The sequence below is a fragment of the Macaca nemestrina genome, chromosome 18, assembly GCF_043159975.1.
Source record: "Macaca nemestrina isolate mMacNem1 chromosome 18, mMacNem.hap1, whole genome shotgun sequence".
Lineage (NCBI taxonomy): Eukaryota > Metazoa > Chordata > Mammalia > Primates > Cercopithecidae > Macaca > Macaca nemestrina.
Genome location: NC_092142.1, coordinates 71,788,239 through 71,815,914, shown reverse-complemented (window position 1 = coordinate 71,815,914; position 27,676 = coordinate 71,788,239). Strand labels below are relative to the sequence as shown.

Below are 27,676 nucleotides of genomic sequence, written 5' to 3'. Positions count from 1 at the left end.
ATCGTTTGAAATTGCCCAGTGTGCATGTGTTCTTTTTAAATGTTTGAAGAGCCATTGGCTCCCTTATCAAATTGGACATGCCAAGGAAACTCAGGAATTTAAGAAGTCTCAGTAGAATTCTGTAATGCTGGGTAGAAGTTTCTGTACGTGTGAAGCTAAAACATCTTTTGTAAATCACGGAGTCTTCCTGTTTATTTCTGGTTAGAGATCTTTGGGAGCTTGGATGGAGGAACAGGAAAAGAGGAGCCTAGCTTTTTTGGAAAATTGGCAGCGGTGACATACGGGAAACTGAAATCTTTATCTCATCTCATCCTTTGTATATTCATTTTGGATTTGCTGAAGAAAATTAAAAGGTGAATTTTGCTGTGAGCTCAGTGAACTCAAACTTCAATTGAAAGGGAACATATGCTGTTTATTTTTGTGAAGGACATTAATTGGCAGGGTTGAGACCTGAAGTTCCTCTTTTAGATAAGGAAAATTTCCCTTGGTGAGAAATCTCTAGATTGGTTGTGATAGATTCCTAACCCCCAACCTTGAAAGGTAACTTAAGGCTCCCTACTCTAAGGGAAGGACTGAGGAAAATAATTAAACAGGCAACTGTGCCTACAAAGATTTGCAAAAAAAAAAGGACACTTCTCATTCGTGGGGTCAAGCCAGAGGCATCAACTTTGTGACCTAGTGAGTGGTTAGTGGATCTAGGCAAGGGTAGTAACTTGGGACCAGAGATTAGGGATCCAAAAAGTTGAAAATTAAAGACAAAGGCCAGAGGTTATAACTTACTGCCTCTTAGTTTGCCTTGTTTGTAAGTAGGAAGCCAGAAGTTGAGCTCCCAAATAAAATGTTTTAGGAATTGTGTTTCTTAACTCCAAAAGCCAGTACATTTACAAAGAAGTAAATGAAACCTCATAGGTAATGAAACAATGAGACTGAGCAATGCCTGGGATTAGAAATTCCCAAACAGAGGAGAAAAAAACACATCACAGAAGAGTCATACTTAGTAAAGTTTATTAAAAAAAAAAAAGAAAAACAATAATTTATGCCCTCGGCAAAATAAAAGATCTCCTCAATATAAATGTTTCTTAGAAAATGTACGAAAAGATAATATAATATATATTAATAAATCAATATTAACATTACAGCAAAAGTAATAATCATATAACAATGACAAGTGAAGATATTTCTCGCCCTTACACAGTAGTATTTCTGGAAGGTCTCTGATTCCTGCTTGCTCTAGTACAGATGTGCTGTCACTTTAAGAAAGCCTGATGCCGCTAGGCGTGGTGGCTCATGCCTGTAATCCTAGCACTTTGGGAGACCCAGGCGGGCAGATTGCCTGAGGTCAGGAGTTTGAGACCAGCCTGGCTAACATGGTAAAACCTTGTCTCTACTAAAAATACAAAAATTAGCTGGGCATAGTGGCACACGCCTGTAGTCCCAGCAACTCGGGAGGTGGAGGCAGGAGAATCGCTTGAACCTGGGAGGCGGAGCTTGCAGTGAGCAGAGATCGCGCCACTGCACTCCAGCCTGGGTGACAGAGCAAGACTCTGTCTCCAAAAAAAGAAAAAAAAGAAAGCCTGATGCACACAAATCTAAATTTAGGAAGTCAATCAATTAAAGGATATTCATTTGCATCACAATTCTTTACTCCCCCCCAAAATCAATAAAAAGTTAAAATAGCAACGTTTCCTAATGTGTTTAAAATGTAATTAACCAAATATATGTGTCCCCAACTTCTTTCCGGTTGTAATTCTGTTGCATAAAGTGAGGTATACCTGAAGTGAGGCAATAAGAGCGTTGACCTTCAGACCTGCCTGGAGAGAGTGTGTTCTTTCTTAGAGTCTGAGGAAATGGTTGGGGGCATAAGTTCTCTCAATCTTTTTCTTTTCCCTCATCCTGAGCTCTTATTTTCTTGTCTCAACTGCTTTCTGGTAAACTTTGTTCACCTGGTACTTTCAAGAAAAAAAGGAGGAAATCTTACGACAGGGAAGCAGATTAATGAATTAGTGAGTCACTCCAGCAGCGCAGAGCAAGGGAGAATCTGGGATGTGATCGTACTTGGGGAAAAGCAGGAACAATCTTAAACTCTTGACATGGTGCATCTGAGGCCCCTCTCCAGTAGGGCCACCTGAGTCCCTGAGGAGCCGCAAGGCCTAGTCCAGCCCTCCCCAGATGGGACACATCCTCAGGAGAATGGATGCAGGCCTATTTATCACACTCCTCCTGGCTGCCTTCAGCACAGTGGTAGTGCTGCTCACAGAACTCCTGGATCCGGCTGCACGCCTCCAGCATCATCACCTTGGGGACTGTGATGACCACTCGGATGAAATTCGGGTACTCGAAGCACTGCTAAGAGAAAAGCCTGTTACTTTCAGAGCAATTGAGTCTGGTACTGGACGACCCTAAAATGGTCAGGACCCTGATCCACAAGAAGTGGTACCATTTCATCAGGGCCATCAGTTCATTCAGTTCCCATCACTGGAATGCTAAGTCAGCAACTGAGTTCATTCATCTTAAAAGGACTTGTGGGACAGGCTCAATTTCCTCTCACCTAGAACGTTTGTTTACAACTTTTCTTCCCAATATGGATGGAATTATGATCGGGGGGAGAAGCAAATTTTAAATAGGCTCCATGAGACACATCAGTTTGAATCTTTTCAAATGAGAAGATATTTTGTTGGAGGAGAAAAGATCAGACTAAAAACCAGCTCAGAGCTTGCTCCTGGGGCTCTAGAAACTGTTGAGAATGTGCTGAGAGACACAAGCACCCACCGTTGCTGGGAGGCAGTGGACAGACTGCTCAGCAACTAACCGCTCCGTGAACTCCACATCGTTCTCAAATTCTGGGAAATGTTCCATCTCAATTCCAACCTATACCAACAGGAGGGAGAGGCCAACTTATCAGAAGGAGGGAGAACAGGCCAATTTCCTATGCCAGAAATTAAGATAGGGGCTACTTTAAAAGATGTCTTGGAACTGTACTACTGATCCCTGCTAAATAAGAGGGCTAATACTTACGGAATTTTTCTCAGGGAAGAGAGGATATATTTTTATTAATAATTTATTAAAGAGTTCCTTCCCAGACGCTGATAAATAAAAGCTGGAAATAGAATGCTAGTATGTCTCAAAAGAGACACTATTGGCATTAGGGCCAAGCAATTCTTTATGGCATGAGACTAGCCCACCCCTTGCAGGATATTTAACATCCCTGACCCACAAAATGGCAGCCCTAGTCATTCTGTAAACAAACAAAATTCCCGTGTATTCCCAGATACCCTTAGGGAACCAGTATCACTCCCAGTTGAGAATTACAATGGTATAAAAAGCCTCTTTTTTGTGTCTTAAATCTTCCCTATATCTACGTATATAAAATGATTCTCTGTACTGAAGAAATAAATCTTTTTTTTTCCTCATCTTTTCAGATGGGGTCTCACTCTGTCTCCCAGACTGGAGTGCAGTGGCACGATCAGGGCTCACTACAGCCTTGACCTCCCAGGCTCAAGTGATTCTTCCATCTCAAGCCTCCTGAGGAGCTGGGACTACAGCAGTGTGCCACCACGCCCAGCTAATGTTTTTTATTTCTTGTAGAGACAACAAGGTTTCACCATGCTGCCCAGGCTGGTCTCTAACTCCTGTGCTCAAGTGATCCGTCCACCTTGGCCTCCCAAAGTGCTGGGATTGCAGGCGTGAGCCACCATGCCCTGCCTAATTCAGTCATTTAAAGAGTTTTATGAGAACTGATAGAGGCTAAATTACCTCAGTGGGACAATTCAGAATAAGACAACTCCTAAACTGCCTGGCCCAGGAGGCTGGCTGGTTGTCTTTGTACCCTGCACAGTGGCAATTCTGCTGAATGAATGCCCTTTGCCTTACAACATGCATAGATCTAGGGCCTGCCACCCACATACTCACCATGAGGTACATGGCCCCAGAAGGGCGGACTGGCCGGAGTCCAGGGATGGCAGCCAATGCCCCATAACAGAGATCAGCACTGGACTACAAGAGGAGGCAAGGAGAAATCAAGGTTCAAAATTTAAGTAAGAGACAAGTCATTAAAAACAGACCCCTCGTTGAAGACTGAGAATGTAGGTGTGATGTTCTGGCATAAGGAGTGAAAAAGAAAAAGCTCTATCACTTGAAGCTTTTCAACAGGGGCAGAGAGAATGGCCGGAAGTGAGAAACATGTGGGTGGATGCTTACACCGATGCCATCTCTTAATATTGGAACGTGGCTCCAGAAAGGAGAACCAATTATTCCTAATTCCACAGGTGGCATTCTCTGACTCCCAAACTCCCAAAGTGGAGGGCAGGAGCTGCCCTTACCTTGAGGAAGCTCAGAGTGTTGTGGTAAAACTCTTCCGGGGTGCGACGTAGGATGCTTTTCAGAGCTCCCTGGACAATGGTACAGGGTCCCAAGATGCGCTGACTCAGCTTTGCCAGCCCATCTCGGATCTAAAAGACAGACACAAGAAACATGTTGTTTAGCTTTTCTTAAGCATCTCTGTCTTAGGATTTCTTGTTCTGACCTTTCTATCAGATTTTTAATATTGGGAAGTGATGGTGTCTAGTGGCGTTCTTAGATCAGACCGTCTGGGTTCATGGCCCAGCTCTGCCACACACCTGCTGTGTGACTGACAAGGAGAAAAAAAAAGAAGAAAGCCTCCCTTGTCTCCACTGTGCTCACAAAGTAAATATATACCCTAAATTACACATACTCTTTCACCATATTGTTCTTACCTCATTGCCAAAAATGTCTCTTCGGTCATGAATGAGGATCCAGCCCAACCTCCAGCCAGGAACCAGCCAGCGCTTGGCCAGCCCTCCACAGGACAGGATGGGGACATCGGTGCTGAGGGTGGCCAGTGGTTCATATTTGCAATCCGAAAACACCTGAGAAGAAGTACTTGTTGTGGTTGTTTTCTTGTCTTCTTCTCACTGCAATCCCAGATCCCATGCCTCCCACCCGTTTTCTTCTATCACTAGGGACAGGTCCTTGGATTAATGGGATCATCCCGACCCTGAAGCATGACTGGGATTGCAAGAGGCTTCAAAGGGGACTACACAAAGACATTTAATTTGGTATCTGGACTGGATTAAAGGAAGCCTAAAATAAGGAAACTGAACCTAGCCCAGTAATATTTACAACTCCATGAAGCTGACTCTATGAAATTCCTGTCTATAGGAGTTAGAGATTTAAAATATGAGTCCACAATCTCTTATCTGAAATTCCTGGGGCCAGGTATGTTTCATAATCCAGAATGGTTTGGGCTTTAGAAAGGCCACGTAGCACATTTACCATATGTTATGTAACACTCCCAGAGCTGTCTAGGATAGTAACCTGAATCAAGAATATTAACATTTCTGCCAATTTCCCCACACTCTTAACAAATATATAGATCCATAAGTGGGAAAAATAAAAATTTACAAATATCAGGTCAAATCATGTTTTGCAACCAAATGAATTCCAAGAATGTTTGGATTTCCAAAGTTCTTTGGGTTTTGGAAAACTGGCTAAGGAGTTGTGGGTCTGTATATTTGTTAAAAGTGCAGGGATACCGATTTGCTGTAATGAAACAATTAGGAGTTGCTTCCGATTATTCCACTTCTAAAGTTTTCATAAAATAATTTGAGATTATTGTAGTGATATATCCTGATCAAGACTCACCATGTCTCCATAGATCTCATCAGCTAAGATGGGGACACACTGCCGTGCAGCCACTAAAAATAAAAGAAACATGCTGAAATCAGTTTTAATGTGAATTGCTTTATCATGTAATAGTCACATAGTATCATGTAATTTCCCTATCCCGTAATATTAAGAAGTTACCATTCTTAAAGAGGAGGACAAAAAGCACAAAGTGTGCTTTGCATTTGACGTCTGTGTGTTTTGTCTTCCTATTTAAGAACTGTAAATTCTTAACATACTCTTCCAGAGTGCACAGCCTGAATTCGCCATTTAAGTAACTAGATATTTCAGACCCTATCTTCAACATGATGGGAGTGATGAAGAGGCAAGTATTATTTATTTTTCTCCTGGGAGTGATAAACAGACAAGTATTTCTTCATTTAGGCAAGCCCTACCACTCCTATCGCACAGTATTGATGAGCGACGTCAGTGGAGCTCCCCACCTCCACCCCAGGCTTGGAACTTGAATGGTTTTTGTCATTTCACACAACAGCTGAAGGATTCTGTCCCCACCTCGTCCTCTGTGAAGTCTGCTGGACATACCTGCCAGAATCTTCTGAAGATGACGTTTGCTGAACACTGACCCACAGGGGTTTGATGGATTATTGACAATGAGACAAGCTGTCTTTTCATCAATCAGAGATTCCAGTTGTTTCAGGTCAATTTCCCAAGACTTCTCTGGCTGAAGAGAAAGAAAGGATGAGACTAAGATGATTCGGAAACATTTAGGGGGAATCCTTACTTATCTCAAGGGTCCCATGTAAGCAATAAAGTCTGTCTCTGGCTTCAGCCACCACTTTGAGACCTTCCTCTGCTGAAGTAATGGTCATATATTTTTTACAGGGTAGTAACTGAGCATTTGAGTCTAAGATTAAAAAGTCATTTACCAACAAATTGTAGAGTTTGACCTCAATTCCCATAGATTCAGCCAGAGTCCTGTAGAGAGAGAAACCAGGTCTTGGAACCAGGATGTTTTGCCCTGGGTTGGCCAACACAGCTAGACACATTTCAATAGCTTGACTGCAGCCACTTGTCAGAATGACATCCTGTGAAGCAAATAAAAGGTTAATTTCATTAGGGATTCCAACAGCAACAGGAGAGAAGAAGTTGTCAGGTGGGTGAATTGGGAGCAATTGTGAACTTCCTTTAACAAGTTGTAAGTAGTAGGAAATGTACTAAGCCAAAACCAAAAGAAATTTATATATGTTGATAACTATTGTTGAAATGTTGGCCACTTAAACAAATCACTTTAAAAAGGACAGGTTGGCTGTGACTCAGCAGACTTCCATGAGAGAGCATGCTGGCCTTGGACCTTTTTCGCCTGGTTATTTATTTACTTTTGGCCAGAGATTTGAAGTTTGGCTCTTGTCTGACATACAGGGACAGACACATATTGTGTTAGAAAATGCTGACCCCACACAGTAGACTATAGAGGGAAGGACATCATTTAAACTTGGCACTACCATCAATTCAGTATGTCCTGGTACTTCTATCTTTCTCTCTAAATGACCTTACAGTAAATGAGAAAAGCTACAATTATTTTTTTAAAGATCCTATTGGTAAAATTTTTTTAAATAATTTTTTGGTGTTTATGAGTTATTCTCAAATGATCTTTTACAGACAATCAAATATAGGTGCTCTCTGGATCCTTTCAGCCTCCTTGAGACAGACACCACATTAAGTTGTATGGGATGGTCATTCTCACACTGTAATGACATTAACTGTAATCACTGATTAGTGACCCCAACTCTATGAGAAGTCTTCAAATTGCTAAAGGGAAATTATTCTCAACTTTTCCCCCTCTGACACCTGTACTTCTTGTGGAACAGAAACTAGGAAAAGAGGGGATAGTTTATCCTAAATTGCTTCAGAGCTGGTGTTTTGTATAAGGCTCACCTTAGCTTCTAGGGGTGCCTCGGGACAGTGGTAATAAGAAGCAATCTCCTCCCGACTAGACAGGAAGCCTGAAAGAAAAGAGTGGAAAGTGGAGCTTTTTTGGTTTTTAGAGACTGTGTCTCACTCTGTCACCCAGGCTTGGAGTGCAGTGGCACAGCCATAGCTCACTGCAGCCTCAAATTCCTGGGCTCAAGGGATCCTCCCACCTCAGCCTCCTGAGTAGCTGGGACTATAGTTGTGCACCCCCACACTCAGCTAATTTTTGAATTTTTTTTTTTTTTTTTTTTTGTAGAGACAGAATCTCCCTCTGTTGCCCAGGCTGATTTCGAACTCCTGGGCTCAGGGGCTTCTCCCACCTCAGCCTCCTGAAAGTGCTGCGATTACAGGGGTGAGCCACTGTGCCTGGCCAGAAGATGCAGCTTTCATCCCTGAATTGACAGCTATGCCCTGGAGGCCCAGCATGGGCTTCAGGCTGCCTCTGCCCCTGCTCATAGGGCATTCTATTTAGTTCAGCTCTCAGCCACTGTGGATAAAGGAGATTCACTTCACATTTTATGTTTCACAATTTTAGTATAAGCACAAATTTATAAATGATAACAAGGAAGAGCTCCCCAAATACTCTGCACCATCTTATTTCTGTGATTATGTTTTTTTCTGTGTAAAATAAGGATTTCTATTATTCCTAAATCTTTTTTACAGACTGTATTTTTTAAGAAGTTGTAATCACTGGGTGCAGTGGTTCATGCCTGTAATCCCAGCACTTTGGGGGGCCGAGGTGGGTGGATCACCTGAGGCCAGGAGATTGAGACCAGTCTGACCAACATGGAGAAACCCCATCTCTACTAAAATTACAAAAATTAGCTGGGCATAGTGGTGCATGCCTGTAATCCGAGCTATTCAGGAGGCTGAGGCAGGAGAATCGCTTGAACCCAGGAGGCGGAGGCTGCAGTGAGCCGAGATCGCGCTACTGCACTCCGCCTGGGCAACAAGAGCAAAAAAAAAAAAAAAAAAAGAAGTTGTAATCAATGCATTCAATTCATGTGGTCCATTTTAAGTTTTTTATGTTATGTAATATTCCTATCAGTATTTTGTACAAATTTTTATTTCAAATTATTTTTGTACAATATTTCCAAATGTTGGCTCACAAGCTTGAAGTATCAGCAGTTTCATGCCCATCCTAATATTTTGCAAAATTTATATTCAAAAAGACAAGTTAGCAAGGCTAGAGGCACTATTTCATAATGTTTACTAATTTAATAGGTACAGATGGATCTCTCAAAATTATACAAATCAGCACTTCCTTAATTACTAATGAGGAAGAACACGTTTTTAGATATATATTAACACCTGTATCTCCTTTGAAATGAAATATTCAGAACCTTTGAACATTTGTCAAATGGAGATTTGGTTTTGGTTTTTCAGGTTAAACCAGTTTCCTAATACTTTGAATATTAAAGTCATTAGAAACTTTTCTTACAACTTAACTTTTGGTCTTGATTTTGTTTTTATTCTTATTGTATGAAACTTTATATAATGTAAGTAATCAACCGAAAAACCACGAAGTCCCCGATATAACTCTTTAAAGTGTTTTTAAAATTTGATTTTATCATGAAACTGGAGTTTTATTCTGCATTAAGAATGTGTTTCTATGTACACATAAGGAAAAAAAAATGTTCAACATTGAAAGTCAAGGAAGCATGTACTTTACCAAAATATTCAGGGTAGAAATTTTTAATAGATGGAGAGAAGTAAACCTAAAAAGGAGTAATTTCAATCTATCAGAAACAACCTTCTATCCTTCAGTTTGAGAGCCCATTTTTTGTTGTTCTTGGGTGTTTGTTTATTTGTTTGTTTAACCTCTTTAGTCTTAAATAGTAACAATTGCATTTCAGTGTGCTCAGGACCATAATGAAAATAGGCTTTCAATACACAGAGAAGCAGAAATGAAGCAAAGGAGCTATGTACATAGGGCAATAAGTACATCCATTTAGGACCTAGAAGCTCAGCAAACACGAAGCTCCTGCCAGACTCAAGGCCTTCAAATTAGAATTAGTAATGATAGGACAGGCACTTTACTTGACAAATAAGTATGTTTGGGAGCCTAGAGGGGAAGTGCCCATATGCTAAAGAAAGCCAGGAAAGAAGTTGGACCTTGATGCCTTGTATTTAAGCATTCCAAGACCCCTTTCCCAAATCCAAAGGGCCATGTAATCTTAGCCTCTCCTTAGGAATTATGCATCAGGAAAGTGAAGAGAATTACTAGACATTTGGTCCTGTTATTATAGCACTAAAGATTTGGCAGCCACCAGGTATGGAGTGTCAGGAGGGGCTTACCGATGGATGGGGCATAGCCATTATATTTGCCCGAGTCCAGGGCATCTTTCATTGCCTGGGTAACTTCAGGGTCTGTAGGCAGGTTTCCAAACACAGTAGGGTCCCCTTTTTATGGGAGGAAAAAACAAAAGGAGCCAAGAGGTTATTCTCCCATGTTCAGTACTTAGACTCACCCCCAACTCCCATCCTCTCCAACCAGCCTGTTAACATGAGAGTAGAGGGGGACAATGACAGCCCCTCAGTAGTGTCCTCCAACTCACCAATGGACAGAGAAATCATGGTTTTGTTTGGATTTGGTTTCACCTTCATGTTGTCCACAATGGCTCGGATGGGGTTGAAAGTTTTGTTGGCCATGTCTGAGGGCCTCACGGACCACCTGGTATTCCTGCCTTTCATTTTTCCCGGCACAGAGCTTCTCCCACCAACGTTGACATGCACATCCAGAATTGAGGGGAGGTTGCCTTTGCTGCTCATCTGAATCACGTATGGGTCCATCACTAGCGAAGCCTGCGAGGGGAAAGAAGGTCCCTGTGATGTTGAAAACATAGCACTGGGAGAGAGAGGAGCTACATTTGGACCTAAACATTGGGGTGACTTCACTAAAAGTGTCTTTCCAAACTCTCTCTTTTTTTTTTTTTCTACTTTCTCTCATAAAGTAGCTTTACTATGAATGAGGGGAGTTTTAAGACTTTTTACTGAGATGGAAAATAAAGCAAGAACCCATCATACTTAAGTAGGATTTGCTACATGCATCTGCAATTCCTGTCAAAGCTTAGCCATGCTCTATGAGAAACCAAGAAGGAATAACATGAAAATTGTTCATCAATCAAAGAATAGGTGCTCCCTCCTTTCCATGCGAGCCTATCCAAGAAAATCTACCTAATGCTTCTTGTTATCTACAGAGAACCAGGAAGAACCACTCCATCTTGTTAGAAGTTCCATGTAAATATCATTGTTAGTAAAAGTAAAACCTTATCCCATAAGGATCCTACAGCCCTAGGTGGAAAAAGAAATCAATACACCAAAAAGAAAAAAGTGAACAGCCCAATCAGTCACCACTGCCTGATCAGCTTGGGCTTGAGATTTTTACCTTCCAAGTAAAGGAGAAAGCAGCCTCCAAGAAGCGAACCCTGAAAGCTCCCTTAGCTCTTCTTTGACAGGTTACAGCGGCAATGAACTCAGATGCAAATCCTGACTCCTGAAATAGTCTCCACAAACGGGCGTTGAGCCTGAAACTTTCATGCCATTGGTTGGGAATGAGAACTCAGCAGCCAGCCCTCCCCTCAGCTTCTTTCCTCCTCTCCCCTCCTCATTGCCTCTTATCCCTAAGCCCACCTCTCACCCTCAAAGCAGGAATTTGTCCTCACTTCAAACATCTGGAATTCTCCTGTGTTAACTCTTTCTGGGCACTTGGTGAGATGATTTGAGAATATCTACTGTCAGAAGGTAGTTCTTATTATAGCTGATAGCTTTTATTAAATTTTTTTTATTGTTAAAAAACAGCCTGTTAAAATTTTAACAGTTCAGAAATATATAAAGTAAGAAGTAAGCATTCTTCCTTGCACCTGCTCCCTGTACACTTCATTCTCACTCCCAGGGGTAGAGGGTGGTAATGGTCAGGCTCTTTCTCTCCATTCAGAGATAGATACATTAGATATAGGTGCATAGATACATAATTTTATAGATTTCAAAACACAGATAGGATCGTGCTCTACACCTTGTTTGGCAACATTTTTTTTTTCACTTCCTACATCTTGGACACCCCTCCTTGTCAATCCACAAAGTTTTGCTCCAATCAGAACAAATTGGGCACTTAAGTTCCATTCAATGAATATCTGAAAAGCACAGGGTTTCCAAGGCAGCGGAAACCTGTGCAGTTTTATCCTTGCACTGCGCGTGAATTCTTCACTTACCTCCTATGGTTATTGGAAGAATTTAAAATGTCAGGTGCGATCTACACAAAACAAATTTGCTAAGCAAAACACAAGGTCCACAGCCAAAATCTCAACATTTCTGTGAGCAGATGGAAAAGACCACCCACTGAAGGGTTAGGAGAAGGCTCAGTGGTCTCCCCAGGTTCAGATCCTATCTGTATATTTGTTGGAAGACAAAGATTTTTCACATCAGTTTGTTCTTCTCCATCCACTTTTCAGGGAGTCAAGCCTCCAGTGGGGTTGAATATAGTAGTCCCCCCTTATCCACAGGGAGCTCACTCCAAGACCTCCAGTGCATGCCTGAAATTATGGATGTCTGAAACCATGGGTAGTACTGAACCCTAGGTACGCTATGTTTTTCTTATACAGTAATGGCCGGTACCGTCTATAGCATGGATACACTAGAAAAAATTATTCACATCTTGGGCCAACGGCATCCTTGTCATAAATGTTAGTTTACATATTTTATTATTTCCTTAAGACAGATTTCTATACATGGACCTTGTTGAAAAGAATAAGCATTTTCTCTTTTATGTTTTTAGTAAATATGATATATCCTTATATAATAAATTCAAATAGAGATATACATGAATTACACCTTGATCACCTTCCCTCCCTGCATTCCCATTTCATATAAAAAAGCATTTCTAGTCATTTCTTGTGTATCCTTCCAAATGTTTTCTATGTTTATTACAATACGTATATAGCTGGTTTGGGAGTTGCTAAAAAAATAGAGACTAAAAGTGGTCTATAGTTGCACTGTCTAATATCGTAGCTACTAGTCATAAGTGGCTGTCGAATACTTGAAATGTGGCTGGTCTGAATTAAGATGTGTTGTTGTGGCTGGGCGCAGTGGCTTACACCTCTAATCCCAGCACTTTGGGAGGCCGAGGCGGGTGAATCACGAGGTCAGGAGATAGAGACCATCCTGGCTAACACGGTGAAACCCCGTCTCTGCTAAAAATACAAAAAATTAGCCGGGCATGGTGGCGGGCGCCTGTAGTCCCAGCTACTCGGGAGGCTGAGGCAGGAGAATGGCGTGAACCCAGGAGGCGGAGCTTGCAGTGAGCCGAGATCATGCCACTGCACCCCAGCCTGGGCAACAGAGCGAGACTCTGTTTCAAAAAAAAAAAAAAAATCATGTGTTGTTGTAAAATACACATCAGGTTTCGAAGACTTAGTATAAAAAAAGAGTATTAAATATCTCATAATAATTTTATATGATTACATGTTTAAATAATATTTTGGGGCTGGGTGTGGTGGCTCACACCTTTGGTAATCCCAGCCCTTTAGGAGGCCAAGGCGGATGGATCGCTTGAGCTAAGGAGTTCAAGACCAGCTTGGGCAACATAGCGAAACCCCGTCTGTACAAAAAAATACAAAAACTAGCCAGGCATGGTGGAATGCACCTGTAGTCCCAGCTACTTGGGAGGCTGAGGTAGGAGGATCACCTGAGCCCAGGAGGTCAAGGCTGCAGAGAGCTGTGATCATGCCATTGTACTCCAGCCTGGGTGACAGAATGAGACCTTGCCTCAGGGGAAAAAAAAAAAAAATATATATATATATATATATATATATATATATATTAGGTGTACTGAGTAAAATATAATACATTCTTAAAATTAATTTCACCTATTTATTTTTATGTCTTAAAATATTTCTATTAGGAAATTTGAAGTCACTGTGTGGCTTGCATTCTGTCTATTGGGCAGGGCTGTTCTGTAGCTTGCTTTTTTAAAAATCTTAATAATGTGTGGGCCAGGAGTGGTGGCTCATGCCTGTAACCCCAGCACTTTGGAGGCCAAGGCAGGCAGATCACCTGAGGTCAGGAGTTCAAGACCAACCTGGCCAACATGGCAAAACCCCATCTCTACTAAAAATACAAAAATTAGCTGGGCACAGTGGTGTGCACTTGTAATCCCAGCTACTCGGGAGGCTGAAGAAGGAGAATCATTTGAACCCAGGAGGTAGAGGTTGTGGTGAGCCAAGATCGTGCCACTGCACTCCAGCCTGGGAGACAGAGTGAGACTCCATCTCAAAAAATAAAAAATAAAAATAAGTAAATAATGCGTTGTGTGAACAGTTTTTCCATTTTCATACAGAGAGATCAACTTCATTCTTTTTAATGTCTGCATAGTGTTTACTCTCATCAGACATGGGACTGCTTCCAATATTTTTTCCTATTACAAATAAGGCCGGGCGCAGTGGCTCACGCTTGTAATCCCAGCACTTTCGGAGGCTGAGGCAGGCGGATCACGAGGTCAGGAGACCAAGACCATCCTGGCTAACACGATGAAACCCCGTCTCTACTAAAAATACAAAACATTAGCCGGGTGTGGTAGCGGGCGCCTGTAGTCCCAGCTACTCTAGTCCCAGCTACTCGGGAGGCTGAGGCAGGAGAATGGCGTGAATCCAGGGGGCGGAGCTTGCAGTGAGCTGAGATCGCACCACTGCACTCCAGCCTGGGCGACAGAGCCAGATTCCGTATCAAAAAATAAATAAATAAATAAAGGCATATCGAATGTCCTTGTACATTTATGATTGATAGAGAACTTTTATGCATATCCTGTTATTTGAGGGATAGTTTCCTAGATGTGGAGTCACATTCCAAATATTGATAGACCTGCTGCCAAATTGATCAATGACGGACTATACAAAGACAAAAGAACAACCTCTTGGAGTTCAGACTATCTGTCATGACAATATACTGTGCTTTAGAGATGACACAGGTACCCCACTGAGTGTTACTGTAGTGGTTCTCCAGGTGGACAGAGACTCAGAGGTGTTAAAAAAATTATTCAATAACACTTGTTAAAGCATGATAAGGCAGCCTTTATTCAGGACCATTCCAATAGCTAGATGGCCCACTGCAATGGATTTTCCAGTGGGGAAGAAAGATTGGATTCAACTCCAAATATAGTGATGGCAAGTGTGGATTTACAGCCAAGGATGGAAAAAGTAAGAGGAATCATCAGGAATAAGGGGGATTCTGCTAAACTGACATAGAAGGCCAGTGTCAGTGTCGTCCTGCTGAAGACAGGTCATGGTGATCAAACATCCCCTGGGTGACAGCGAAGAATGAGGAACCCGGTCAGATATGCAGGTTGGGAAATCTTGCCATAATGACTCAGGATCTTGCAAGGAAGGGCAGATGGGCTTAGAAGAAGATCCAGAAGCCTGACAAAAGTCTGGTCAATCAGAGAATCTTTGTCAGAGGTTGAGACCATTGGTCTTTAGAAGAGTTAGATCAAGCAAGGATCAGATTTTTCTCAATGCGAGAAGGCTACTATGACTAATTTCTGTCACTCAAGGTTCAGATTTTCTTTTCTTTTTTTTTGAGAGGGAGTCTCACCCTCCTCACCCAGGCTGGAGTGCAATGGCGCTATCTCAGCTCACTGCAACCTCCACCTCCCGGATTCAAGCGATTCTCCTGCCTCAGCCTCCCGAGTAGCTGGGATTACAGGCACACACCACCACACCCAGCTAATTTTTGTATTTTTAGTAGAGATAGGGTTTCACCATATTGGCCAGGCTGGTCTTGAACTCCTGACATCAAGTGATCCTCCTGCCTCGGCCTCCCAAAGTGCTGGGATTGCAGGCGTGAGCCACCGTACCTGGCCTCAAGGTTCAGATTTTCAAGAAGACTCAGATCCAACTGCCCCTCCCACATTCACACAGCCTGTAAGATTGGTGACCTGTCTCCAACTGGACATTAGACCAGGAGACTTAGATTATTCCCTTACAGGTTGTGACCCCTGGGGTCTTCCCTTTTTATCTTGGGACCTCAGGCATTTTGTTATATTTTATCAACTATGTCTAAATATTTTTGTAAGTGAAGATTATCTAGGTTATCCTGTCTTCAGTATAGTCAGAAAAGGAAATCTGTCTTATTCTTTACTTAAAATGTCACTTTGTACTAAATTCCTATATCTTCTTGAATCTGTTTCTGGCATATGCTATTCCAGAATATTGTATTCCAGAATGAACATTCTTCATACACACAGCCACGTTGCTTTAAGAAAGGCCATTTACCTTTCTAACAGTAATTGTTTGCAAACCCTGTGAATTATTTTCTTTAAAAAAAAAACCTTTACCAAATTGATTGATGGAGGAAAAATGGTATCCAAGTGCTGCTGTTATTTCTGTTAACTCCGTCCCCTCTATTTTAGCGAGGGTGGTCATGTTTCATGTTTCTTTGCTCTTGCCATTTTGTGAATTGTCTGTTCATGTCCCTCACCCGTCTGTCTACAGGGGGACTCATCTTTTTCATAGGTAGGACTTTGGCCTAGGAAGCCACTGCAAAGCAACAAGACAGCTGCTTTGAGATCACTGGCCCAGTCTCCTCTGTGTCAACCTAACTGGCTGAGACTCGGGTTTACAGATCAAAGAACACCAACCAGCACAAAATTTTGGCAGGCTGTCCTGCAAATAGTGCCACTGACGCAGAATCTGCAGGGCCAAGGGGTGTGTGATGGGGACAAGGGCTGCTGTACCAGAAGTTATCACCATGGACACACCCTCGCCTCGTATTTGGCAGCTGACAACGAAACCTAAATCAGAGGGGGAAACAGACAAGGCAAACGAGCTTTAGTCACGCGCTCTTCTGCAGCTAATGTTTTCCCTTAGTAGAAAGCAGACAGAAGGGCCGGGCGCAGTGGCTCACGCCTGTAATCCCAGCACTTTGGGAGGCTGAGGCGGGCGGAATACAAGGTCAGGAGACCGAGACCATCCTGGCTAACACGGTGAAACCCCGTCTCTACTAAAAAAAATAAAATAAAATAATTAGCCGGGCGTGGTGGCGGGCTCCTGTAGTCCCACCTGGAGGCTGAGGCAGGAGAATGGTGTGAACCTGGGAGGCGGAGGTTGCAGTGAACCAAGATCACGCCACTGCACTCCAGCCTGGGCCACAGAGCGAGACTCTGTCTCAAAAAAAAAAAAAGCAGACAGAAAGAACATGAGAGGACCCAAGTGTACCTGGGAAGCTTTCCTGATGCCAGATAAACTTTACAGCGAAGTCAGGACCCAGTAAATTGTAGAAGCACTCGCTACTGTTGTTTTTTTTTAGACAAAGTTTCATTCTTGTTGCCCAGACTGAAGTGCAATGGCACAATCTCGGCTCACTGCAACCTCCGCCTCCCAGGTTCAAGCGTTTCTCCTGCCTCAGCCTCCCAAGTAGCTGGGATTACAGGTGTCCGCCACAATTCTCGGCTAATTTTTTGTATTTTTAGTAGAGACAGGGTTTCACCATGTTGGCCAGGTTGGTCTCGAACTCCTGACCTCAGGTGATCCACCCACCTCAGCCTCTCAAAGTGCTGGGATTACTGGCGTGAGCCACCGCACCTGGCCTTTTTTTTTGTCTTAAGTGTAAAACTGTTGTTTGCCATTTTGTATTTAAAAATTTTTAATTGTGGTAAAAAATAAATAAATAAATAAAATAAAATAAAACTTAACATTAAATTTACCATCTTAACTTTTTTAAGAGGCAGGGCCTGGCTCTGTTGCCCAGGCTGGAGTGCAGTGGTGTGATCATAGCTCACTGCAGCCTCAAACTCCTGGGCACAAGTGATCCTCATACCCCAGCCTCCAGAGCAGCTAGGACTACAGATGCACACCACCACCCCCTGCCAATTTTTTATTTTATCATAGAGATGGGATCTCACTATGTTGTTCAGGCTGGTCTTGAGCTCCTGGCCTCAAGTGATCCTCCCACGTCAGCCTTCCAAAGTACCGGGATTACAGGCATAAGCCAGTATGCCCAGCCAACTTAAACATTTTTAAATGTACAGTTTAGTTTATTCACATTGTTGCACAACAGATCTCCAGAACTCTTTCATCTTGTGAAACTGAAACTCTACACACATTAAGCACGAATTCCCCCTTCAATTTCCCCTTAGCCCTTCACAACCACCTTTCTACTTTCTGATAGAAAAGTATTTGTGAAATAACACCATCACCCAGAGATAACCACTGGTAACCATTTTACCCACAATTAACATCTTGAAATTCTACTTTTTTCTAGATATACAGTTTTTTATTCCATGGTTTTCATTTTACAATATATTGTGAACATTTTCCTAAGACTATAAAAATTTTTGTAAACTTGCTTTTGAATAGTCGCCTGAAATCCCAGGGCCCTCATTTTTACAAACCTGTTTCCCACACCCTTTCTTTTCTCCACCTATGCAGATTGGGCACCTATCCCACCCCTAGCCCTATCTGGCATCTTGAACCTGAATCAAGTCATGTAATCTTCACATCAGTCCTAGAAGTAGAACCTGTTTCATTCCCACTTTACAAATGAAAGCTAAGTCACATTGGTAATTGGTGGCGAGTTGGAGTTCAAGCTTCATAATCTGGCTCCAGAGCTCACTACATAAGGCTGCCTCTCTTTAGAGGACAAAGTAAGTTAAGAAGCATAGTCTTTTCTTCTCTAAGGAATATAAGAAGAGAAAACATGAAGACAGAGCCAACTGGGAAAGCCTTAAGAAAATAGTGAATTAACTATGTGGATTGAGCATGGACTACTCTCCGACCTTTTATTGCTCATCTTTATTAATTATTTTGTATCTTTGCACCCTGAATTATCATTAGTTATCACTCAACTGTTGGGTACAGAGAATGTACGTGTTCGACTTCCCCTAGCCGACTGTATGTTATGTGAGGAAGTGCACAGTGGAGACGTTCCTAATACTTTCAACATCCTCCTTCATGTCTGGCCCAGCACTTTACAGAAGCCGTGTTCAATACTCGTTAGCCAGTTGGCAATGAATTACAGTACATAATCCAGAGGGGGAAAAACGGTGGAAGAAGTGGTAATTGAAGAGAAACCAAAGTCTTTGCATATTTGTTGTATTTGTAGATGGTGGGGTGAAGAATTTAGGAAGGATTAAGAGACCAGATTGGACTTTGATAATGTATAATGCCTTACATTTATACAGGGCTTTGTGGTTTGATCTCCCATTCGTTACCTCCATTATCTCATGTCATTCTCTCTTTCTCATTCTCTCTCTCTCTCAAACATACACATACCCCGTAAGCTAGACAGGGAGAAGGCTGTCAGAATAGAGAGGTGAGCCTGGTTGAGCTTTCTTTTTTTTAGTGAAACTATTTATTTAAAGATTTTCACAGCCAGGTGGTGGCTGACACCTGCAATCTCAGCACTTTGGGAAGCCAAGATAGACGGATCACCTGAGGTCAGAAATTAGAGACCAGCCTGAGCAACAACCCTGTCTCTACTAAAAATGCAAAAATTAGCTGAGCGTGGTAGCACATGCCTGTAATCCCAGCTATACTGGAGGTTGAGGCAGGAGAATCACTTCAACCTGGGAGGCAGAGGTTGCAGTGAGTTGAGATCATGCCACTGCACTTCAGCCTGGGCAATGGAGTGAAACTCTGACTCAAAAAAAAAAAAAGAGAGAGAGAGAGAGAGAGATTTTCAGAAAAGCTGCAAAGATAGTAGAGTTCCCACATACCTCTCACCTAGTTTCTCCCTGTTTAAACATATTATATTTACCATGGTAAATTCTTAGTCACAACTAAGAAACAAACATTGGCCCATTAATATTAACTAAACTCCACACTTTATTCAGATCTCACTAGTTTCTCCTACTAACATCCTTTCTCTGTTCCAAGATCCCATCTGGGATATCACATTATATTTGGTGGTCATGTCTCCTTAGCCCCCTCTGGTCTGTGACAGTTTCAAGGATCTTGTTTTTCATGACCTTGGCAGTTTTGGTATAGAATATTCTTGAATTTGGGTTTGTCTGATATTTTTCTCATGGGTTCTGGAAAGACCAGTTAAGTTTTTAAAGTTACAGCCACTCATTCCACATCAGCGCTCTAAAGGTTAAAAAAAAAAAAAATAGAATCTTCATCTGTTTGCTGATTGAAATGCTTGCGGGCCACTATCTCATGAAGCTTAGCAAATAACATCATCCTGTTTGTTTTGTGCTTTGCATAACCATTTAAACCATGGCCATTAACTCAGTCATTTTCATTTAGTTGGAACTTAGTGTTCCTTCACTTAGAATGGTTAAAACCTGAATCCCACTCTAGTTCTTAGCGTTCATCAAGAAAGGGTGTCATTTATACTCACAGAGGAACCCACCAAGAAAATACACTTAGGTTCCTGGGAAATCGTTCTGCATTTTTGCCATTCTGACATTCAGAATAATCTAGAGTCCAAACCATGGTCCAACCTATCAGCCTACCTCTGGATCACTATGTCCTGTTATTTTTGTAGTAACACATTGTTGATTGTGTTTTTCTTAATTGAAGTATAATTCACATACCATAAAATTAATCATCTTCAAGAGTATAATTCAGTGGCTTTTATTATATTCACAAAATGATACAACCATCACCACTATCCAATTTCAGAACATTGTTGTCATCCCAGAAGGAAACCCCATGCCCTATCCCATCAGCAGTTACTCCCATTTCTCTCTGTTCCAGCCCTTGGCAATCACTAATCTACCTTTCACCTCTATGGATCTGTCTATACCAGACACTTCATAAAAATGGAATCACATAATATATGGTCTTTTGTATCTGACTTCACTTAGCATAATGTCGTCAAGGATCACCCATGTTATGACATGTACCAGCACTTCATTCCTTTTTGTGGATGAATAATATTCCATTATTCACATGGACTATGCCACATTTTGTGCATCTGTTCACCAGCTAATGGAAATGTGGTTCATTTCCTAGTTGACTATCTGGTGTCACAGCGTCTTCCTTCTCAACCCCATATCTAGCCCACAAACAAAATACAGCCAAACAGTGGCAATAGCTAAAAACAAACACACAGGAACACCAAAAGATCACCTTTACAGAAACCATTGCTGATTTTTCTATCAGATGCATGCAGTAATTGATTCACTTTAGTCTCCAAAAATAACCGCAGCAACACTCCCATCCCACATGCTCTTCAGCAATGCAACCTTGCCAGGTCTCCATTGAGATGTAGAGTTTATTTCTCTACCCTCTTGAATCTGGCTCTCTCAGATTCAAGCCATATAGCCAAACAGACATATAGATATATCTGTGGCTACTTTGATCAATGGAAGTTGGGGGAGGTGGCGCTGTGACAGTTCCAGAGATAGGCTCGTTACCATGCCAACTTCCGCTTCCTGCTCTTGGCACCCTGAGCATCCATGTAAGAAATCTAGTTTTCTCTGCTGGTGAGAGAGAACACAGAGAGAAGCAGTGAAGTACCAGACAGGTAAGTGAGGAAGCTACCTTGGATGTCCAGCCCATGTGAGCCTTCAGATGACACCAGACCAAGATGGCTGCAACTGCATGAGAAATCCCGTGAGATTCACTCAAATATTCCCAGTCAATATTCAGAAGTACAAGACATCAAAAGTAAATTACTTTATGCCAGAACATCTTTGCATATGTTTCCTTTATTAATTTCCTTTCAAATTGCCTAGTTTGTGCACAACATCTGTTTCCTTCTGGGACCCCATAACCACAACCCCAAACCACAACCAAAAATGTCTGGAAACCAAAATCTCACCCCTCACTTCTCACCTGGATCACAGGCTCCTATGCGTAATAGAGATTGGGATAATCCTGAAAAGCCATCAGCTTTAGGTCATCCTGCATACATGGGTCTCTATTCACCCTCTTTTAAACACAGAACCTCAGTGTTTAAATCTCAAGACTTTTCACAAGCTACTTTCAAGAGCAGAGGTAGCATCCTGCTACATATTGAATTACCTATACTCTCAAGAAAGCATCGTTTGTTTTTTCTCTTCCAGGCTAAACAAATCAATTTTTTGTAGCTTCCTCCAAGGTCCCATAATTTGTCGGCCCTTGTATATTATTCGTTGTCCTTCCTGGAAAAATTTCATGAATGTTGGTACCCAAAATGGAGCCCAGTTCCTCTTGTAAACATCTAACTACTTCTGTAAATAAGAGGAAGATATATAGATGTGGCTATAATATATGTACAAAGGGAAAGAAAGAGATTATTTTCCCATCAAGCCTGATTTCTGAGCAATCAACCAAAAATATGGTTTAAATAATGACATGAAATATAAAACCTTTCTCTCTCTTGCTGACCTATTTGGGATCCCTGGCCTTGGGAGTTCCATCCTTTGGCCTTTTACTCAGGCCTACATTTCCCCCTGCAGTGAGAGCTCTGAGCACAAGACAGGGCTTTTCATGAGGAAGAGTATCTTGGGGTAGCACAGTATATTGAAGCATTCCCTATTCTTTGCTTTGGTGGGTAATACAAGGTCTGCTTTCCATACAAGACAGGAACTGAGCTTAGCGTCTATGCTGTAGAGAGGCCTGAGTAGATTCCCATGGTCTGTAGTTCCAAATAATTCTGTCAGCCAAGAAGCATAGAATGCTCCAAAGGTAAAAGGGTTTGTCATGACCATCCCGCAGGGAGGCCTCAAGACCACTCCTTCTCTATTCTGCCTGGAAACAAGTGCCAGAGTGATGCAACTCAGCAAACTTTATCCAGATTCACTTCCAGAATCTGCAGAAGGGAGAGTACCATTGATGGGGCCAAATGACAGTTGAATTACCCAAGTCTGGGAACATCGAGTTCCCACAATACCATGGGCAAAACAAAGATGAGACACAAGGGGATCTCCAGGATTGGAGAAGATGAGTACATATGTTTCGTGGGAGGACTGGTAGGGAGAGAATGAAAAAGAATGAGATGGGATAAGAGTGAACCAAGTCAAATAAGAGGATTCAGGTTTCAACCAAGTCAAACCTGGAGAGGTGGGACAGGAGAGGTGGGACACTGTGCCTACTTGTCGCTTAAAGCTCTTCCATGGCAAGAGTCCTGCAACCATGTTTCGTTAATACACTCATTCAGTAAGTGTTTATGAGCCAGGCTCTGTCCTGAATGCAGGAGATACCGCAATGAAAGAACCAAACCAAGCCCTACTTTCATGAAGCTGACATTCTTGTTGGGAGAGAGAAGTGATAAACAGAGAAACAGGTGTTAGAAGGCACCAATGCCATAAAGAAAAATAAAGCAAGATGTGGGGTTAGAAAGGGTAGTATTTTGTGTATGATCACTAGAATGGTCCCCTAAGGTAGTGACGGTTAATGGGCGATGAGTTTGATTCCTGTGGATGACTGGGCCAACAACGCCCCAGGCAGAGGGAATGGCAGGGGCAAATGCCTTGGGGTGGGACTGCGCTTGGTGTGCTCAGGGCACAACCAGCCAAGGGGGCTGGGGTAAGCAAAGCAGAATGTGGCAGGCATGACGTCAGAGAGAAAGTGCTTTGTCTTGCTTCCAAGAGGATGAACAAGGGCTACTGGTTCAACACAGAAAAATTTGTTTTCATGTCCCCAGTTGTATAGATGTCAACTAGTCACCTATGAATGCCTCTGGACATGAAGGGATGGGAGAGTGTGTCTGCCCCACTCAGAAACTAAAATAATAAAATCCATAGTAGACATGTGCTGCTAACAGAGTGGGTCAGCAGGGTCACCCTGCTCTGTGGGAGTTGGGCTCAGACTTGTGGGATCAAACACAGATGCAGATGAGGGCTGTCCTTCTGCTCGCATCTGCACAGAACCCTGCAGGGCTCTGCACTCCTCCCAGCACAGGGATTTCACACACACTCATCTCACCAAAGGATCTTCAAATCTAGCCATTTTCCTGGCCCTTCTCTGAGAGTCCTATGGACAGATGGTTTCAAAGAACAATGATTTCAGCCCCTGATGGGTTCTATAAGAGGAATTTGAAAGCTATTAGTTAATTATTTAATATCCCAGTCTTTATTTTTATTTATTTATTTTTATTTTATTTTATTTTATTATTATTTTTTTTTTTGCTAGAGACAGGGACTCACCCTGTTTCCCAGGCTGGAGTGCAATTGCACAATCATGGCTCACTGTAGCCTTGAAGTGCTAGGAAGCAATCCTCCCACCTCAACCTCCTGAGTAGCTGGGACTACAGCATGTCCCATTGTGCCTGGCTTATTTATTTATATATTTATTTATTTATTTATTTATTTATTTATGGTAGAGATGGGATCTCACTATGTTTCCCAGGCTGGTCTCAAACTCCTGACCTCAAGCAGTCCTCTTGCCTCAGCCTCCCAAAGTGCTGGGATTACAGGCTTGAGCCACCACACTGGTTTCAGTCTTGTTCTAGAAATTAGTTTTGGACCAGTTGACTGCTAGATAGGATTTCTCTTAATCAGGTTTAACAAGGGTGAATTGGGCAATCATAGACTGTCACAACTTGGGAGGAAATTATCTGGGGCCAACTGGCTTTCATCTATCCCCATCCCCCCCACCGCACTGAGTGCTGGGCCTGGGCTTCTCCCATCCAAGCTTAGACAACTTCCCTTTCTCCTCCCTCCTCTCCATCCCATGTTCTGGGCCCACTTTCTGTATCCTGAGCTTAGTGAATGTCACTGGCTGTTGGACAGTGGTTGTCTACACAGGGCAGTTCAATGAGTCTCCAAATTTGGTCTCTAAAGTGGGAAGTCATCTGCAGGAAGATGGCAGGAGGACTCTGAGAGCAACAGAGTTCCCAGCCACTCTGCCTCCTCCCATGTCCCCATTGTAATCCCCTGCTTAGGGAAGGGTTGTTCTGCTTTTTCATCTGAGCCGTCTTTTCAATCCATTGCATGTAAACTATGAACTTTCCTTCATTTGATTTGCCAAAAGCCTTTTTTCTTTCCTTTTCTAAAGTGAAGAGAATCAAAAGCTCTGACTTTTACAACTATTACTTCTAAAATGGATTTCAAGAATCCTTTTTGGAAGTCAAAGACTGAGCGGAGATTATTCCTCTGCTGTAACAGTCCTCAGCTTCCCTGTGAAATGGGACCCAAAAGGCTGGTGTGGCCAAGCTTGGAGATTTGGGGGGAATATGGTAGAATGGTGGTGGGGGAGTCTTCTGGATAGTTTAGATTTTACTCCAAGTACAAGGTAAATCCCTCTGAAAGTTTAAAGGAGGAGTGTGAAGTTTGAGATCTTTCTGGCAATGAAATATGGAGAATGGGCTCCAGTGGTGAGCAATCCAGTTGAGTTTACATTGCATTGGTGATGAGGACAGGGATTTTTGTGTCCCCTAAATTGGTTCTGGTTTATGGTGCTTGCAAACATTCCTCAATTGGGAGACTCCTAATGGCAAAACCATACCAAGCTGCTGTCCTCCTAATACAGAATAGATTTTGTTCCCAAAGGATAGTTACCTGCAAGGACCAATAAGACACCCTCCAACTGATGTCATTCCACCTCTTTCTGCAAAATTACTTTGAAGGGTCAGATATGGGACTGAGATTCAGTGGCATCTTTCTCAACCAGGTTTTTGCTTTGTTTTGTTTTCTTTTGTTTTTTGGAGGTGATCTTTTTTCTTCTCTCTCTCTCTCTCTCTCTGTGTGTGTGTGTGTGTGTGTGTGTGTGTCTTCCTCCCTCCCTCTCTCTCTCTATTGGTACAGTACTTAAGTGGCATTTAAGAAATCAATAAAGCAACAAAAATTATTAACTTTTGTGACCAAAGTGACCTCCCTTCAGCCCCCCCAGTTGATTAGGCTTTTTTGTTTTCTGGCTGGTGAATATCAAGAGGCAAAAGTAAAACCAAGTCAACCTTCCCTGGTTGGTTTTTGTTTTATTGACATTTACTGAGTGCCCTTGATGTGAAAAGCGTTGTGCTAGTTGCTGGGGATAGGTAGATAAGGCATTCCCAATACAGAGGTGAGAGGCCAGTAAACAAATTATTTTCACCATGGAGGTCTGTAGGAGGTTCAGGATGAACCTGGGGGAAGAGAAGGGACTGTGTCTACCCTTGAGTTGAAACTTGAAGGAGGAATTACAGTTTGCCAAGTGGACAAGCAAAGGAACACTGGTCGTACTGCCCTCCAAACCTCCTGCCCTCTCAACCTAAGGCTGGGTGTATTTGCTCCCCTCTCTTTACAAAATAGTTTTTGGTCCCCTGGAACAAAAGATCAGCTTTAGCTCCATACCTCTGCCAGAGCAAATATTGGGAAATGTCAAGCTCGATGAGTTTAGTGTTGCACCTTATTGCGTGTGCCACAGGGATGAATCTATTCATCCCCCTCACCCCCACTCCCTCCACAAATGAGAATCAGGTGGCCAAAGTAAAGCTAAATCCCTGTAAATGAGATGGGGAAGAACTAGGGGCCACCCAGGGATGCAAGAGGGTGACGGAAGAACCAACAACAATGACCAACGATTGATCCTGCAAAGTTCCTTGTACAAAAGCCCACAGAAAGTGCAGAGATGGTGATGTAATATTGCCTGATGTCAGAGCAACAATCAATAACTATAAGAAATGAGAATGCTGGCTATTCTGGGGTCTCCCAGGAACTCCTATTTCCTTTCTTTAAAACAGAAAAAAAAAAATAGATAAATAAGGGCCAGGCAAGGTGGCTCATGCCTGTAATCCCAACACTTTGGGAGGCCAAGGCAGGTGTATCACCTGAGGTCAGGAGTTCGATACCAGCCTGGCCAACATGGTGAAACCCCATCTCTACTAAAAATACAAAAATTAGCCAGGCATAGTGGTGGGTGCCTGTAATCCCAGCTTCTTGGGAGGCTGAGGCAGGAGAATCACTAGAACCCGGGAGGCAGAGGTTGCAATGAGCCGAGATCCCAACACTGCACTCCAGCCTGGGTGACAGAGTGAGACTCTGTCTCAAAAAAAAAAAAAAAAAAAAGAAGCAAAAACAAAAAACAAAACCAAAGTACACAGGCAACAAAATGCATGATACCTCACATTTCAATACTACCATTGAATGTAAATGGCCTAAATGCTCCACTCAAAAGATACAGTACCGCACAATGAATAAGAACTCACCAACCAACTATCTCCTGCCTTCAGGAGATTCACCTAAGACGTAAGGACTCACATAAAGGAGTGGAAAAAGACATTTCACATAAACGGACCCCAAAAGCAAGCAGAGGTAGCTATTCTTATATCAGACAAAATGAACTTTAAAGCAGCAGCAGTTAAAAGAGACAAAGAGGAACCATATATAATGGTAAAAGGCCTTGTCCAACAAGAAAATATCACAATCCTCAACATATATGCACCTAACACTAGAGCTCCCAAATTTATAAAACAATTACTAGAGTCAGGGTGCAGTGGCTCATGTCTGTAATCCCAACATTTTGGGAGGCTGAGGCGGGGGGATCACCTGAGGTTGGGAGTTCAAGACCAGCCTGACCAACATGGAGAAACCCCATCTCTACTAAAAATACAAAAACTTAGCCAGGCATGGTGGTGCATGCCCGTAATCCCAGCTACTCAGGAGGCTGAGGCAGGAGAATCACTTGAACCTCAGGAGGCAGAGGTTGCTGTGAGCTAAGATTGCGCCATTGCACTCCAGCCTGGGCAACAAGAGTGAAATTTCATCTCAAAAAAAAAAAAAAAAAATACTCCACTGACAACACTAGACATGTCATCAAGACAGAAAGTCAACAAAGAAACAGATTTCAAGTATACCATGGAACAAATGAACTTAACAGATATATACAGAACATTTCATCCAACAACTGCAGAATACACATTCTACTCAACAGCACATGAAACTTTCTCCAAGATAGACCATATGATAGGCCATAAAACAAGCCTCAATAAATTTAAGAAAATTGAAATTTTATCAAGCACTCTCTTAGACCACAGTGGAATAAAACTGGAAATCAACTCCAAAAGGAACCTTCAAAACCATGCAAATACATGGAAATTAAATAACCTGCTCCTGAATGAGCACTGGTCAAAAACAAAATCAAGATGGAAATTTAAAAATTATTCTAACTGAATGACAATAATGACACAATCTGTCAAAACCTCTGGGATACAGCAAAGGCAGTGC

General features: G+C 42.3%; 1 protein-coding gene across 2 annotated transcripts; it reads right to left on the bottom strand.

Annotated features, from left to right (window-relative positions):
* Positions 1–988: 988 nt before the first annotated feature.
* On the bottom strand, positions 989–11,108 carry LOC105491302 (tyrosine aminotransferase). 2 transcript variants are annotated; one of them, XM_011757562.2, is made up of 12 exons: positions 11,003–11,108; positions 10,173–10,419; positions 9,913–10,017; positions 7,579–7,646; positions 6,570–6,728; positions 6,226–6,364; positions 5,662–5,714; positions 4,734–4,886; positions 4,320–4,448; positions 3,910–3,993; positions 2,770–2,868; positions 989–2,346 (listed from the first exon to the last, which is right to left on the bottom strand). In XM_011757562.2, the coding sequence occupies exons 2-12, from the start codon at positions 10,405–10,407 to the stop codon at positions 2,203–2,205; spliced, it is 1,368 nt and encodes a 455-aa protein (XP_011755864.1). In that variant the 5' UTR covers positions 10,408–10,419; positions 11,003–11,108; the 3' UTR covers positions 989–2,202. The 2 variants fall into 2 exon arrangements, with proteins under 2 accessions (XP_011755864.1, XP_011755865.1); XM_011757563.3 differs by having other exon boundaries at positions 989–2,343.
* Between the last annotated feature and the right edge of the window lie 16,568 nt (positions 11,109–27,676).